The sequence below is a fragment of the Rhinoderma darwinii genome, chromosome 7 (assembly GCF_050947455.1).
Source record: "Rhinoderma darwinii isolate aRhiDar2 chromosome 7, aRhiDar2.hap1, whole genome shotgun sequence".
In the NCBI taxonomy this organism is placed as follows: domain Eukaryota; kingdom Metazoa; phylum Chordata; class Amphibia; order Anura; family Rhinodermatidae; genus Rhinoderma; species Rhinoderma darwinii.
This window is the reverse complement of record NC_134693.1, coordinates 136,757,219-136,772,055: the sequence shown is the minus strand read 5'-3', so window position 1 is coordinate 136,772,055 and position 14,837 is coordinate 136,757,219. Positions and strand designations below refer to the sequence as shown.

The 14,837-nt window shown below is 44.8% G+C and overlaps 1 protein-coding gene across 2 annotated transcripts in view; it reads right to left on the bottom strand.

The window, feature by feature from the left end:
* Window positions 1–14,837, bottom strand: part of CHCHD6 (coiled-coil-helix-coiled-coil-helix domain containing 6) — a 169,777-nt gene that overhangs the window by 80,779 nt on the left and 74,161 nt on the right. For both annotated transcript variants that reach the window (XM_075831796.1, XM_075831797.1), the window contains one exon: window positions 6,970–7,040. In XM_075831796.1, the coding sequence (XP_075687911.1) occupies window positions 6,970–7,040 (71 nt within the window). The remainder of the gene's footprint in view (window positions 1–6,969; window positions 7,041–14,837) is intronic.

Genomic DNA, 14,837 nt, shown 5'->3' with positions numbered 1-14,837 from the left:
CTAAGCTCTGCACACAATTAAAGGCAAAAAATAAATAAATTAGAGGGAAAAACGCCGCCTCTCGAAAGGAGATTCATCCATCCATTCATAATGAGGCGCGAGGATAGAAAAACATAATTTAGCTCTGAATAATTTTATCGCTTAACAACTTCTTAATCCTCTCTCTACAGCGCTTACCTTTCAAAAGTAATAATGAAAGCATGCCTACCAACACGCACACGGCGAGCCGCGCAAGCCCGGTGCAAGACGTAAAAAAAAGATAAGACGCGGAAGAAGAAAAAAAAATTGAGTGGGGGTGGGGGGCGGCGGTAAAAAGCAAGAGAGCACTTTAAGGGTAGTTTTTGTAGCGTCTGCAATATCCTCCAACCTCTTCGCTGATTTTATTTTACCGATTCAGCAGCAGTAATAAGGTTTAATCCGTGGCAAACTAATCTAAATGTAACACTCAAAAGGAGACAAAGGCGACGCAAAACATTTGGCCGGAGTCTTTTGGGAGCCATGCTTTATCCTCGGATCCAGCACATTAATAGAGCTGGAAATGAAATGGCATTTTATTCCCTGTGGCTGGGGGGGGGGGGGATTAAAGAACTGTCCTTTCTAAAGCAGGGACTGAGTCATGGATCCCTGAGCACTGAGAATAGGCAAAGTGCAGAGAGTCTTCGTGCACTTAAGGAGGGGGGGGGGACGACTCTGTTTATTGTCTGGATGGTTTTAACGGCGCCAAAAAGAGGGACACGAAAAAGGAATATACTAAACGAGGGTGTAACAAGAGTCGCAAGACGTAAAATCAGTCGTTGCTGGTGGTAAATCTCTCTCAGTGCAATATATTGAGGAAGCCCCTCCCACAAGACCCTTTACATTTCAAGGGATTGTCCATTCTGAACAACCCTGCTTCATATTAACATAAGCTGAAGGTGGTGAGTCCAGCTGTAGTGGTCAGTCAAAAGATTTAAATATTAACAAAAAAATTTCTGTGATAATTTATCCCTGCTTTACCCTGTCCCATCAATGAGCACCGATTTATAAATGATGATCCTTTTACAATGTCACATGATTAAAAAAAGCAAAGAGAACGAATTCTGCCACATCCAAAAATCTGCATGCCTATTTATTATTTGTCACCGTGGAAACAGACTACAGACAGACCCCGTGTAGTCTGATCCTCCAGGTCATGTGTTACTCCCCCCCCCCCCCCCCACCCCCTCTGCCTCCTTTTTTCTGGTTTCCTACAGAGAAGATAGATGGAAGAGCTAGGGTATGTTCACACACAAAATCAAAAACAGCAGAAAAAGACGGAGCGGTTTTCAAGGGAAACCAGCCTCTGATCTTCAGCCATTTTTGTACCCGAAAACGTTTTTTTTGGAGCCGTTTTTCCATTGACCATGAAAAACCGCTCCAAAAACGGCACAATAAGTTTTTTAAAACCGCACTGTAAAAATAACAAAAAAAACTCCGTCTGAACTAAACGCCGTTTTCCCATTGAATTCAATGGGCAGATGTTTGCAGGCGTTTAGCTAGCGTTTTTTCAAAGCGTATTTCGAGGCGTTTACGCCGCAAAATACTCCTGAAAACACTGTGTGAACATACCCTAACACACGACTGCAGGATCAGACTACACATGGTTTGTTTGTAGTCTGTAACCATGGAGACTCATAGGCCTGCATAGGGTTTGTATACACAAAGCAGTAGTATGTTTGATATTTGCAAAGTTGCTTCATTTTTTTTTTTTTTATCTTAGATGCAACCTTAGTTTTTAAGTAGTATAACTAGCGGGAGCATTCCAACCCCCCCCCCCCCCCCCCCCCCCCGACGTTCCCAGACTGTACTTAATCTCTAACCTCACGCTCGCCAACGATGTCTTAAGAAAAAGTTGCTGCTTTGGCTGTGCTTCTCCAGTAAACCGAAACAGAAAAACAGCGCCACACCTATCTATGGGTTGAGTCTGTTATTGCAGCTCAACTCCATTAAAGTGAATGACGTTGAACTGCAATACCACACACAACCTGTGGACAGGTGTGGCGCTGTTTTTGAATGAAAGCGGCCATCTTTCTATTCCTGGACGACCCGTGTACCCTGGACTATTACTGCAGCCACAAAGTCTCAATACTTTACTACATTTCAGATACGATTATCCGAATTGGCCGCTACAGTTCCAGCCCCACAGTGTTTGTCTAGTCTGACTTTTCTATCAATCAGCTTATCTGCGTTTTAACCTTTCCTTCTAGGAAACGCTCTGCCCTTTCGAACGTGTGATGCTTTTGCTGCATTTATTTGGCCTTTTTGCTTATAATGTTAAGCGCAAATTATCAGAACAAATGAAAATTCGGGTTTATCGCTTGGATGTGAAGCGTTGCTGCCGCCGTGCACGCCTCTAGGTCATAGCAGGATGGAAATGACAGTGCAGACAACACCTACAACAGAAGCACATCAGTGGCCTACACTGTTCACTCAGCTTTCCACAGACTCTGAACGGCACACTGATCTGTAATGTACCTCATCATCTCATTCAATCCCATACAATAAATATCCATCATCGAAGACCATTTGGGTTTTTTCTAGCTTTAAAGAGATCCAAAATTCTTTGCCAATTACTTTTTTCATACATCTTTCTAGCGGTTTTAGGCCGAGTTCACAAGTTGCGTAAATACTGCGTTTTTTTCCGCAACGTATTTCGTTGTGGGAAATCCGCAGCATAAAACAGTAGCAGCGTGGAGGACATTTGAACAAATCTCCTCCACATTCTGCGTAAATGAAAAGTTCAAAAAAATGCTCAGAAATTGTCTTGCGGTGCGTTTTTTTTTATTCCGCAGCATGTCAATTGTAATTGCTGCTTTTATTGTTGCGGGTTTTCCCCCATTGTATTCAATGGGGAGCGAAAACCCGCAACAAATAGCAGGCAGGCGTTGCGTTTTTTGCAGCGGAAAAGCTGTGATTCCGCCGTAAAAAACGCAACTCAGGAAAAAAAAAATCTTATACTTACCCAGAATTCTGTGCATCTTCGTCCGGGCCGGCCTCATGGGATGACGTTTCATCCCATGTGACTGCTGCAGCGGTCACATGGGATCGAACGTAATCCCAGGAGGCCGGTGTGCAGGATGTCTGAGGGTAGGTACTGCATTTGGTTGTTTTTTTTGTTACATGCAGTTTTCCGCAGTGGACATTTCGGCCAAAAAAACTAAACAATTTGGTGCTGTTTTTCGTCCGGAACTCCCTGCGGCCACCAGGGAGGATACGTTGTGCATCTTTATGCAGCGTACTCGCCCTGTGTGAACATACCCTTAGAGTTCCAAATCCGCTGCATAGCCATAGAGATAATTGAATTTGAAATGATGCCACCACTAGGGGGAGCATACTGCATACGGTTTATACATTGAACTCAGTAATAAAAAAGTATGCGGTGAGCTCCACCTAGTGGTAGCAGAATTTTGTCATTTAACTGATGTCTATGCAGGAGATTTGATGCTTTGCAACAAACGAAAAAACAAAACAAAAAAAAAATAATTCTCCGACCGCAATCAAGAATGAAGAAATTCTGCACATAAAAACCACAATGTTAGAAAGGTGGTCATTGGTTGTTTTAGGTCGTTGCAGAAGGTAATTTCCATGATAACCATGTTATCCGCTGCCACGATCCCGACAGAAATCACGGCAACGGAAGTCACGGAGACTTTCAGACTACCGCTTTCCTGCCAGAGGCAATATGGGGGTAGCGGCAATTTAAGATTGTAGCGACACTTGTACTAGACGTCAGCAGTGATGAAGCAGACGGGCACAGCTGGTGACGTCACTCCCCAGCGCCTGCCCGCCCGCCTGCCCATTCTGTGGGGGTACGGAGGAGAGGCGAGTACAAGTCAAGCCTCCGGGAAAAAGATGCGCAAAATTAATGCCTGGAATAGAGGAGAACTAGACACCAAAAGTAACGTATAAAACACATACCGTTACAATGTGCAAGTTTACGGCATCGGATAAACAAGTGACTTTAATGGCTGGTTCATGAAAAGTAGAAAAAAAAGGGGAGAAAATAAAAAAACACGTCAGGAAGCAACCTAGCAACGAGCGCCTCCTCCGATCTGACCGCCGGGAGACGTGGGCTCCAAAATAAGGATCCCTGAGACATATTCAACGAGACTTCTTCTATCAAATGACTTTCGAGCACCTCTCGTCAGGCGCTGCCGCACAGGGGTTAAGATACAATTAACCACTAGCGGGGACAGAAGTCTAGAAGCGTCTCTTCATTTGCTTCTACGACTACCGGTGTAACTTAGTTGCCTGGCAACCACCTCTCCCGACGCTTTTTTTTTTTTTGTGCAATGCGGTGGTACCGTAGGCATGGAGGGGGTCAAATATGCTGGTGGGTGCACAAGGGGTTAATTTGCCGAAGCAACGGTCCAGTCTTAAAAGGAAAAAGGTTTTTGCTTTGAGGCTGGCGGATTCTTCACTCGGCGCATCTACTGGTGTTTGTGGCTTTTTATGATCAAGCTCTTGGCTGGGGTCAAGGCTTCTTAAGGGCAGCGCTGGTCAGCAGATGCACAGACTTGGTGTGAAAGGTCCCTGCGTACAAAAACAACAATCCGCATTTCTTCCCATACGTAAAAAAAACTTACAGTAGTGGTGTGGTAAGCAGTAAAGTTTAATATACGTAATCCCAGCAACGGTACATACATTATATTGATGACATAGGTGAGAAAACCTGTACAAGAAAGGGGGTTGTGATGTCACCGCTGATAGTTTGTGAAGTCATCAATATAATGTATAATAGGAAGACGTTCTAATAATATAAAACTACTAACTCTACATTATCACACACACACACACACACACACGCGCACACACACGCACACGCACGCACACACGCACACACGCCCACAATTCCCTTTTCTGTTGAAGGAATAGTTCTGAGTTAATAGAGGGGGGTCCTCTGCTCAGGGTCCTCATCTCTTAGCCAGAGTGGAGAGCGGTTATGAAGAGCGTCTCTCTCTCTCTGTCTGGAGGACCTGTCCTGTATTACACAGACAAAACTTTGATATGAATAGACACTGCGTAATACTTCATTTCACCTGTGGTGGCGCTGCAGGGAAATTAAGTACTTACTGCCAGGTTAGCCCACAGATTACAGCTGATCGCTGGGGGTCCCAGCAGGGGGGAGACTGTGATCAAGTTATGGTCAAGGGATTCTTATAACAAATAGGAATTGTCCAAAGCGGAGAACCCCTTTAATACAAGAGACCTCACTAAAGATATAAGGCGTCTTTGCTTCCTGACTCCGTAACAGTCAAAAATCCCCAAACTCCTGACAACGTGGCAGCTCCACTCCTCTAATAAAGTCTTCTTGGCCATTAAACAGAACTAAGAGGGCCCACGTGTTCCAGCATTCCCATATAGGGCTACTCTTTCTCTTCCCAAAAAATCATAGGAGACATGGAAGCCTGGACCCCGGGGGCACAGATGTCCCAAAGGTAGAACAAATCATCACATCATTAACCACCTCACCCACAGGCGTAGCTATAGGGAGCGCAGGGGTAGCAGCCTCATCCAAAACTTTATGTTTGAGGGGCCCAAAGGCCCCTCTGTAACATAAGACACCAGTATTATAAAAGGCACATGGTAGGCGGGGGTCCGGTTACAGATTTTGCATTGGGGGCTTGGAGCCTCACGTTACGCCTCTGCCACCCAGCCCAAAACCATTCAGCAATTTGGAGGGTCATTAGGGGAGTGCAATCCCACTCACCAGCTTAGAAAGTCTTTTAGCGGGTTCCTCAATAAGGACAACCCCTTTTTATATGCTTTTTTTTTTTTAGGAATAGCGGGTGCCCCTCCCATTAGTCCACTGTAACCGCTCACCGGTAGGGTCTGTTTTGTCTCCTTAAAAATACCTGAACCCAAATGGATCATGCCCAGCGTCAAGTCCCCTTTAAACAAGCTTCCCATATAATGATTCTTCCTCACGGCTGGGGATGTAGGTTATGAATAGAAAGGAAGACGTCTGGATGTATCACGCTCACCAACGTCGGCCTCTACATTTATTACCTTTGATGGCGACTGCGGGCGAGTACCACAGGAGAGTAATTAAACGTGTTACTGTAGATATCCTTTCATTATTATAAATAGGCAGAACACCTGAAGTGCAGAAGCGACACATCTAGAAAGCATTGCGAATATCTATACCAGAGACGGGCGGGGAGGGGGGGGGGGGGCGCGCGCCATCAAATACTGCAAGTTGTCGCTGATTACATGGGGATGGTGCAGGATTCTTAATCAAGGGAGAAGTCAATTATTACAGACACACAATTATCTATGTTGCAAAGTTACTTTCTGAGGAAACGGTCCATTATGACGTATGGTATTGGTATGGCCTAAGCAGAGCAATGGAGGTCCCAGCCTTTGGGCCCCAGATATACCTCTGACTGGGGCACTTGATCGGTATTTAAGCTCATTTGGCATCTTATAAGAGTTGGTCGAGCTTAATATATTCTATACAGAGTGGCCTTTACACTTTTACCAGTGTACTGTAGCTTTAAGACCGATGTAAAATATTCCTTAAAGGGGTTGTCTACTTTTGGACATCTTCTCAAGTAAAAGGGCCCTTGATAGATGAGCTGGGAGACATACCCACACCTGCTTTAATCTTGGCAGCGATTGTACGGATTATATTCTTACTAAAAAAGTTATTTTTAAGACCATCTAAACAGAAAAATAGAATTGTAGGAAAAAAAACTTAAAAAAGGAGTCGTACAGGATTATTCCAACAGTTGCATTTTTTTTACAGAAACAGCACCACACCTGTCCACAGGTTGTGTCTGGTACTGCAGTTAGGCTTCGTTGAGGTGAAAAGGGATAAGATGTAATACCACACACAACCTCTGGACAGGTGTGGTGCAGTTTTTGAAAAAAAACATCAGCTGTGGTTTATTTTCCTAATACCGTACAACCCCTTTAAGGAATATTATTAAGTAAAAAAAAATCACGTACTTTACTCGGAACTCTGCATTGGTCGCTGCAGTGTGGAATTGTTCAGCCGTCAGTTTGTAGATTTCCAGGTTCTAGAAAAGATCAAAATAATGAAAAAGTAAATGTTTATTCTTTAATTCTATTGAGAAAACTACTGTAAAGTCTATGTCTCATTTCATCATTACTTTAACATTATCCTAAAAGGGTATTTCCATATTCCAACACAAGTTTACATATAGAATGAATCGACATAAAAAGCGGAGTCACTTTTTTAATACATTACTTATCCTGCACTAACTCTGTATTATACTCCAGAGCTGTACTCACTATTCTGCTGGTGGAGTCACTGTGTACATACATTACATTACTTATCCTGTACTGATCCTGAGTTACATCCTGTATTATACTCCAGAGCTGCACTCACTGTTCTGCTGGTGGAGTCACTGTGTACATACATTACATTACTTATCCTGTACTGATCCTGTGTTACATCCTGTATTATACTCCAGAGCTGCACTCACTATTCTGCTGGAGGAGTCACTGTGTACATACATTACATTACTTATCCTGTACTGATCCTGTGTTACATCCTGTATTATACTCCAGAGCTGCACTCACTATTCTGCTGGTGGAGTCACTGTGTACATACATTACATTACTTATCCTGTACTGATCCAGAGTTACATCCTGTATTATACTCCAGAGCTGTACTCACTATTCTGCTGGTGGAGTCACTGTGTACATACATTACATTACTTATCCTGTACTGATCCTGAGTTACATCCTGTATTATACTCCAGAGCTGCACTCACTATTCTGCTGGTGGAGTCACTGTGTACATACATTACATTACTTATCCTGTACTGATCCAGAGTTACATCCTGTATTATACTCCAGAGCTGCACTCACTATTCTGCTGGTGGAGTCACTGTGTACATACATTACATTACATAACAACTAGCAGAATTATGATTGCAGCTCTCTATGATACAGGCTGTAACTCAGGATCAGTATAAGTTACAAAGCTGCTCATCTTCTTACATATCGGATATCAGTATACAAGCCGTAAAATAATGCTCAAAAGGTAGTTTTACTATTTCGACAATACATGGCAGTAAATGCTTGAAGTGCGTCCGTACAGAAGTAGTCGTGTCTCTGGCCGGCTTAACTACTTGTAACAATGCTGCGGATGCCGGGCTTGCAGCACAGGAGATTACAATGTGACGCCCCATTTCCTGCGCAGTGCACACTGTCAGCTGTCACTCAGTCACTGTCACTGTCACCGCGGGACACATACAAGCGCCAGGAATCAAGCGAGGCTTCCATAACCTGTTCTTACTATTTATAGACGATAAAAACGAGTGAGGGATGAGTGAGGCAGCAGGTCCTCTACAAGGGGCTTATCAGCAGGGGGCAATAACATCCCCAGAATGATAAGAACGACACTGGTTTCATTCCTTTCTCATCTCAATGACTGGTATCAGCATGGATCACATGGCTGATAACAGAGAGCAACTAATTGCATTCAACTGTACAGCAAACAGAAGACGGATTTTAGGTTTCGTTTTCTCTAAATGATCGCGTTGCACATGCAGATCCACTTAGGCCCCACGCACACGACTATTTTTCATCCATCCGTAAATACGGATCCGTAATCATTTATAGTCATCCGTAAATCATCCGCATATACGGAAGGGTGTCCGTAAATACGGTGCGTATTGCATCCGTAATTATGGATCCACTAAAAAACAGGGAGGAATCTCGGGTAAACCCCTGGCGGTGCATAGAAATGCTTCCCTAATGGACGGCTACAGATGCACATACGTGGCCGTCCGTAATTAAGGAAGCGCCCATAGACTTCTATGTGGTGGGGCCCGTGCCGTAATTACGGACAAAAAAAAAACATGTTCTATCATTTCTACGACACGGATGCCCATCCATAAAAATACAGAAAGGTGACCGTAGCCCATAAAAATTAATGGGTCCGTAATTACGGATGAGAAATACGGTCCCCTGCATAGGGCCTGAGCCTAAGACAACGGTGTTACGACCAGCATAGACCTTCAAGAATGAGAAAAGGGCTCAAGTTACGGAGGCAAACCTCGTGGGTGGAACGCGCTTTTCCTTGGCGGAAGCGGCTGACTTGCAGGGAAAATATTACTACACGGAGTCAACGGGCGACCATGCAATATAGGATGAGACTAAGTCTCTGTTCACATCCGCGTCACAGATTCCATCAGATCTGATGGGAAGAACATCCCTATTATTCTGTCAAAGCTTCATCGTGATGCGGCGCAGACAAACAAGGTCCAATGACAAAACTGCTGTACTAGCGCTATTCATCTCCGTAGGCCATGGAATATAAAAAACAGTCAATGGCCACATTCATTATACAGTATACAGTATTTGTCGTAAATTGCGCCACAAATGATTGTAAACTGTGACGTGCAACAAATTTGCTGTAAGTGCGATGCGAAAAACGAGCGTGGTTTCCAAGAAGACGTAGTTTAGGCCACATTTATTAAGAAAAGTAGGTGAAAATAGCGCAAATTTGGTGAAAGCAGGTGTCGATTTTATTCTCTGTCAAACAGTTCAAAATGCGCCAAATTTAGGGGCAAGCGGGTGAAACGGTCCTAAGCTCAGAACTCATTTGTTCTTAAAGGGGTTGTCTGAATTTCTGTAAATGATGCGTAACCCCTTCCTGTCCTGTGACGTACTGTTACGTCATGGAACTATGCAGGTCCCGCGAACTAACGTAATACGTCACAGTGATGGCGCGAGCAGGGGAGCTGTGCCAACGCCATCACTAGCGGGTGCCAGCTGTGTTATACAGCCAACACCCCACTATAACAGCCGGGTTTGGGGAGAACTCCGGCCCTTTGACCCCTTAGATGCCACCTTCTGCATCCGAGTGGTTAGACAGCGATTGCGGACTCCGGATGGGATGCCATGCGTCTATGTACATGGCATAGGCTGTGGTGTTAGGAAATGACAACTTGGCACTAAACGGGTCCGGTCCCTCCAGACCCTTTACACTGTTAATTAAATTTGTCATTAAAAATTAAATAAATCGGAATAAGTAGGTGCGAGAATCTCTCGTCTCTGGGAGCGCCATAAATCAAATTGTTGTTTGTTTTTTTTTCTGTTGCTACCACAGGAGGGGTTTTCATCTTTCATACGGTCGGATTTCTCAAAGGAACTGAATCCAGGAAAAAAAAAAAGGCAAGAAGAGAAGAATTAATTCATTTCAGAAAAGTATTTTAAGTCTTTGGTTTGCAAAAAAGGCAGAAAAATCTGCAACAAATCCGACACAGATACCGCAGGGAACACCGGTCGAAATTCCGCACCAAATCGTGTTCCATTCCGTGTAGATTTTCGGCCATATTTGCCGTTGCAGAGAAAGAAAAAAAAAAAAAAAAAAGGACCACTCACCTCCCCTATCATTACTATAGCGACACATCCCCGATCCCCCATCTGGTCTATTTTGGGCCGCCCTCCTGGGATGACATTACATCCCATGTGGCCGCTCCAGCCTGTGAAACGTCATCCCAGGAGAGCAGCAGCACTGACCAGACGGGGCAGCAGTGAGGCATCGCTAGGGGAGGGGAGTATCAGCTTTTTTTAAGTTATTTTAACCTTGAAAAAGGGCTTTTTTAAATTATTTTCTTACTTGTGATTTTTGCTGAATGAATTGGGAAAAATTTGCAAACAAACATGCAACCATTCCCCAGCATAAACAGCCATGCTGCAGAATAAAAAACAAAAAAAAACTACCTACATGTCAATTTCTGCAGGTGTGGAGGATATTTGTCAAATCTCGTATAGTTTGCTGCTACTGTAACACGCTGAAAATTATCCAGCCGCAGATCTGGACAAGAATCCTCAGCAATTCTGCGAATAGTGATGGAGAACAAGCAGAGCTGCAGTATAAAGCATGGGGTAATGTAATGACACGGGATGAGGATTGACTCCTAAAAGATAATTCAGCTCCGCTGGAGACACTGCAGTCTATTCAACCCTAATGCTCAGCTAAAAGTTCTCAAGGAGGGGAGGGGAGCACAACCTATGGTATTTTAAATGGTTATTCCCATCTTGGACATTTAAGGCATATTCACGGGATATAGGGAATCCACATGGGACCACCCACAGATCCAGATAATGGAGGTCCCATGTCCCTTGTTTGCAGAAGAGATGCACACGCATGCACACTTCATTATACTCCGCAGAGATCTGGGAATAGCAGAGAGGGAGCGCGCGCTCGGCTGTTTCCGTATCCTCCTAAAGCTGGCCATACACTAGCGATTTCATATGGCCGATTTCTGTAGGACTTGTCGTCCAAACCGACCATCACTGGTCAACCACGAACGACAACTCCATAAAGTTAAAACAACAAATCGCCGATTGATCTCTGGCTCGATCTGAGCTTCTATAGATGGGATGAAGATCTGCGCCAGAAAACGACCGGAAAAGTCCAACCCTGCAGATCAACTTTCCCACATGTATCAGTCTCTGTTTTTCACACAGGTCACAAAAATGCACCTACAGTCGGCAGAAACCTGCCTGTCTGCCATCCAAAATCTCTAGGGTATGGCCAACTTTAGAGTATATAGCGTATGCCTGTGCATGCACGGACATCTCTGCTCCGCAGACGGGGACCCCTGTTATAAAGATGGGTGGGGCTCCCACTTTTTAGACCTCCAATCAATCAAACACTTACGACAAGGGACAAACTAAGGATAGCGCGGTCCTGACAGCCCAACATCTATTTCCATGCATTGCATCGTATACCGGTCCTTCTCAATGAATTAGAACAACAAAAAGTTAATTTCAGTAATTCAATTCAAAAAGGGTTACACAGAGGGATCTATTTCCAGCATTTTTTTTCTTTTAATGTTGATAATTATGGTAACAGTTAATGAAAACCCCAAATTTTGTGTCTCAGAAAATTAGAATATTATATGAGCCCAATTTCAAAAGTTATAATTATAAAAAAACTTTTAATACCGAAATGTCGTCCTCCTGAAAAGTCGGTCCAGTATCTGCCCTCAATACTTGGTCGTGGCTCCGACTCTGCATGAATTACTGCATCAATGCGGCGTGGCATGGAGGCGATCAGCCTGTGGCACTGCTGAGGTGATATCAATGCGGCGTGGCATGGAGGCGATCAGCCTGTGGCACTGCTGAGGTGATATCAATGCGGCGTGGCATGGAGGCGATCAGCCTGTGGTACTGCTGAGGTGTTATGGAAGCCCAGGTTGTATAAGATCGGCCTTCAGCTCATCTGCATTGTTGGGTCTGGCGTCTCCTCTTCCTCTTGACAATACCCTATAGATTTTCTATGGGGTTTAGGTCGGGTGAGTTTGCTGGCCAGTCAAGCACAGCGTTACTATGGTGATTACACCAGGTATTGGTACTTTTGGCAGTGTGGGCACGTGCCAAGTCCTGGTGGAAAATTAAATCAGCATCTCCATAAAGCTGTCAGCAGAGGGAAGCATGAAGTGCTGGGAAATGTCCTGCTAGACGCTGCGCTGACTCCGGACTTGATATAACACAGTGGACCAACACTGCTGCTCAGTGTCCAAAGTCCTGTTTTCAGATGAAAGTAAATTTTGCATTTCATTTGTAAATCTCGGTCCCAGAGTCTGGAGGAGGAGTGCAGTCCAGTGTGAAGTTTCCGCAGTCAGTGATGGTTTGGGGGCCGTGTCATCTGCTGGTGCCGGTCACCGTGTTATATCAAGTCCGGAGTCAGCGCAGCGTCTAGCAGGACATTTCCCAGCACTTCATGCTTCCCTCTGCTGACAGCTTTATGGAGATGTGGATTTCATTTTCCACCAGCACTTGGCACCTGCCCACACTGCCAAAAGTACCAATACCTGGTGTAATAACCACAGTATCACTGCGCCTGATTGGCCAGCAAACCCACCGGACCTAAACCCCATAGAGAATCTATAGGATATGGTCAAGAGGAAGATGAGAGACACCAGACCCAACAATGCAGACGAGCTAAAGACGGATATCAAAGCAACCTGGGCTTCCATAACACCTCAGCAGTGCCACAGGCTGACCGCCTCCATGCCACGCCGCATTGATACCACCTCAGCAGTTCCACAGGCTGATCGCCTCCATGCCACGCCGCATTGATAACACCTCAGCAGTGCCACAGGCTGATCGCCTCCATGCCACGCCGCATTGATAACACCTCAGCAGTGCCACAGGTGGATCGCCTCCATGCCACGCCGCATTGATAACACCTCAGCAGTGCCACAGGGTGATCGCCTCCATGCCACGCCGCATTGATACCACCTCAGCAGTGCCACAGGCTGATCGCCTCCATGCCACGCCGCATTGATGCAGTAATTCATGCAGAGTCGGAGCCCCGACCAAGTATTGGGGGCAGATACTGGACAGACTTCTCAGTAGGACAACATTTTGGTATTAAAAAACAGTTTTAAAATTGGGCTTATATAATATTCTAATTTTCTGAGACACTAAATTTTGGGTTTTCAGTAACTGTTCCCATAATCATCAACATTAAAAGAAAAAAATGCTGGAAATAGGTCCCTCTGTGTGTAATGAATCTATAGAATATGTGAGAGACACTTTTTGAATTAAATGACTGAAATAAATTCACTTTTTGATGATCTTCTAATTCATTGAGCAGGACTGGTATACCGCGCTTCTATAAATTCACTGAAGCACCAGAGACATGACACAAATGTGCACAACAGGTCAGACCGGCCAAGTATGAGCTCCTCGCACAAGTTTGCCTTTCACGATTACGGACGCACTGTTGTGCGAGCAATGTAGTGTGACAGGTACAGGTACACCGCCCTCCGCCAGGCAGACGAGCACCCGGCCTCCCTGCAAACAGCTCTGGATAATTCAGAGCATCAGGACGTAGCCCGAGGCGCAGGGAGAAAACCTTTTCATAATCTGACGTTTCTTCTCTACCCTTTATTTTATCAGGTCCTGCGTTTACAGAAAATACTCATTGCGAGGGGGACTGGTGTTAACCACTTCATGACTGGGTGGACTTTTTCGGAGCAATTGAAAGTGCAGAAATTGAAGGATTGTTACACATCAGGGACTGTACTGGGATGTCATTACGCCCTCTCCTGTCCAGTAGTTAAATATTCTATTCAGGAGCTTCTATCCGTGTCTAGTAAAGCTGGGTGGCAGCCAATATGGCTAATCTAACAGCTTCTATAAGCATTGCCTGTCCTGAATAGTAAATCTCCCACTCAAATGCTCCACCTCTGCCCTGCAGACGCCATCTGCAGAATACCGGACGTGCCATCCAGCTTTCTGAGCCCTAGATGGCAAATCGATATACTCACCCTTATATAACTAGGCAGCTCTGCAGATCAGAAGTCTAAGAAAGTTGCATGAGAACTTTTGGTGTGGTATAATTGTGGCAATATTAGTGGTCAGTCAGCTTTCAATATATATATTCAAGTGCAAGCGTTACACTGGCTGCATGCCATGGCGCACTCATGCTTTGCAAATGGTCCAACTAGTCAGAATGTCCCCCTGAAGGTAAGATCGATGCAGACAAAACCGTATATGCCCCAGGAAATTGCACTTTAGCAGCCCTCGATATGTAACCAATTGTTGGCACAGCTACCCCGAGGCATGGATTATAAAACAGGTACCCACCCGCCCCTTACCAGGGGTCTACACAAAGGAGTTAGTTTGGTTGGGTGTCACCTACAGCCTAGTCACTATTCTGCTGGTGGAGTCACTGTGTACATACATTACTTATCCTGTACTCATCCTGAGTTACATCCTGTATTATACTCTAGAGCTGCACTCACTATTCTGCTGGTGGAGTCACTGTACATACATACATTACTTATCCTGTACTGATCCTGAGTTATATCCTGTGTTAT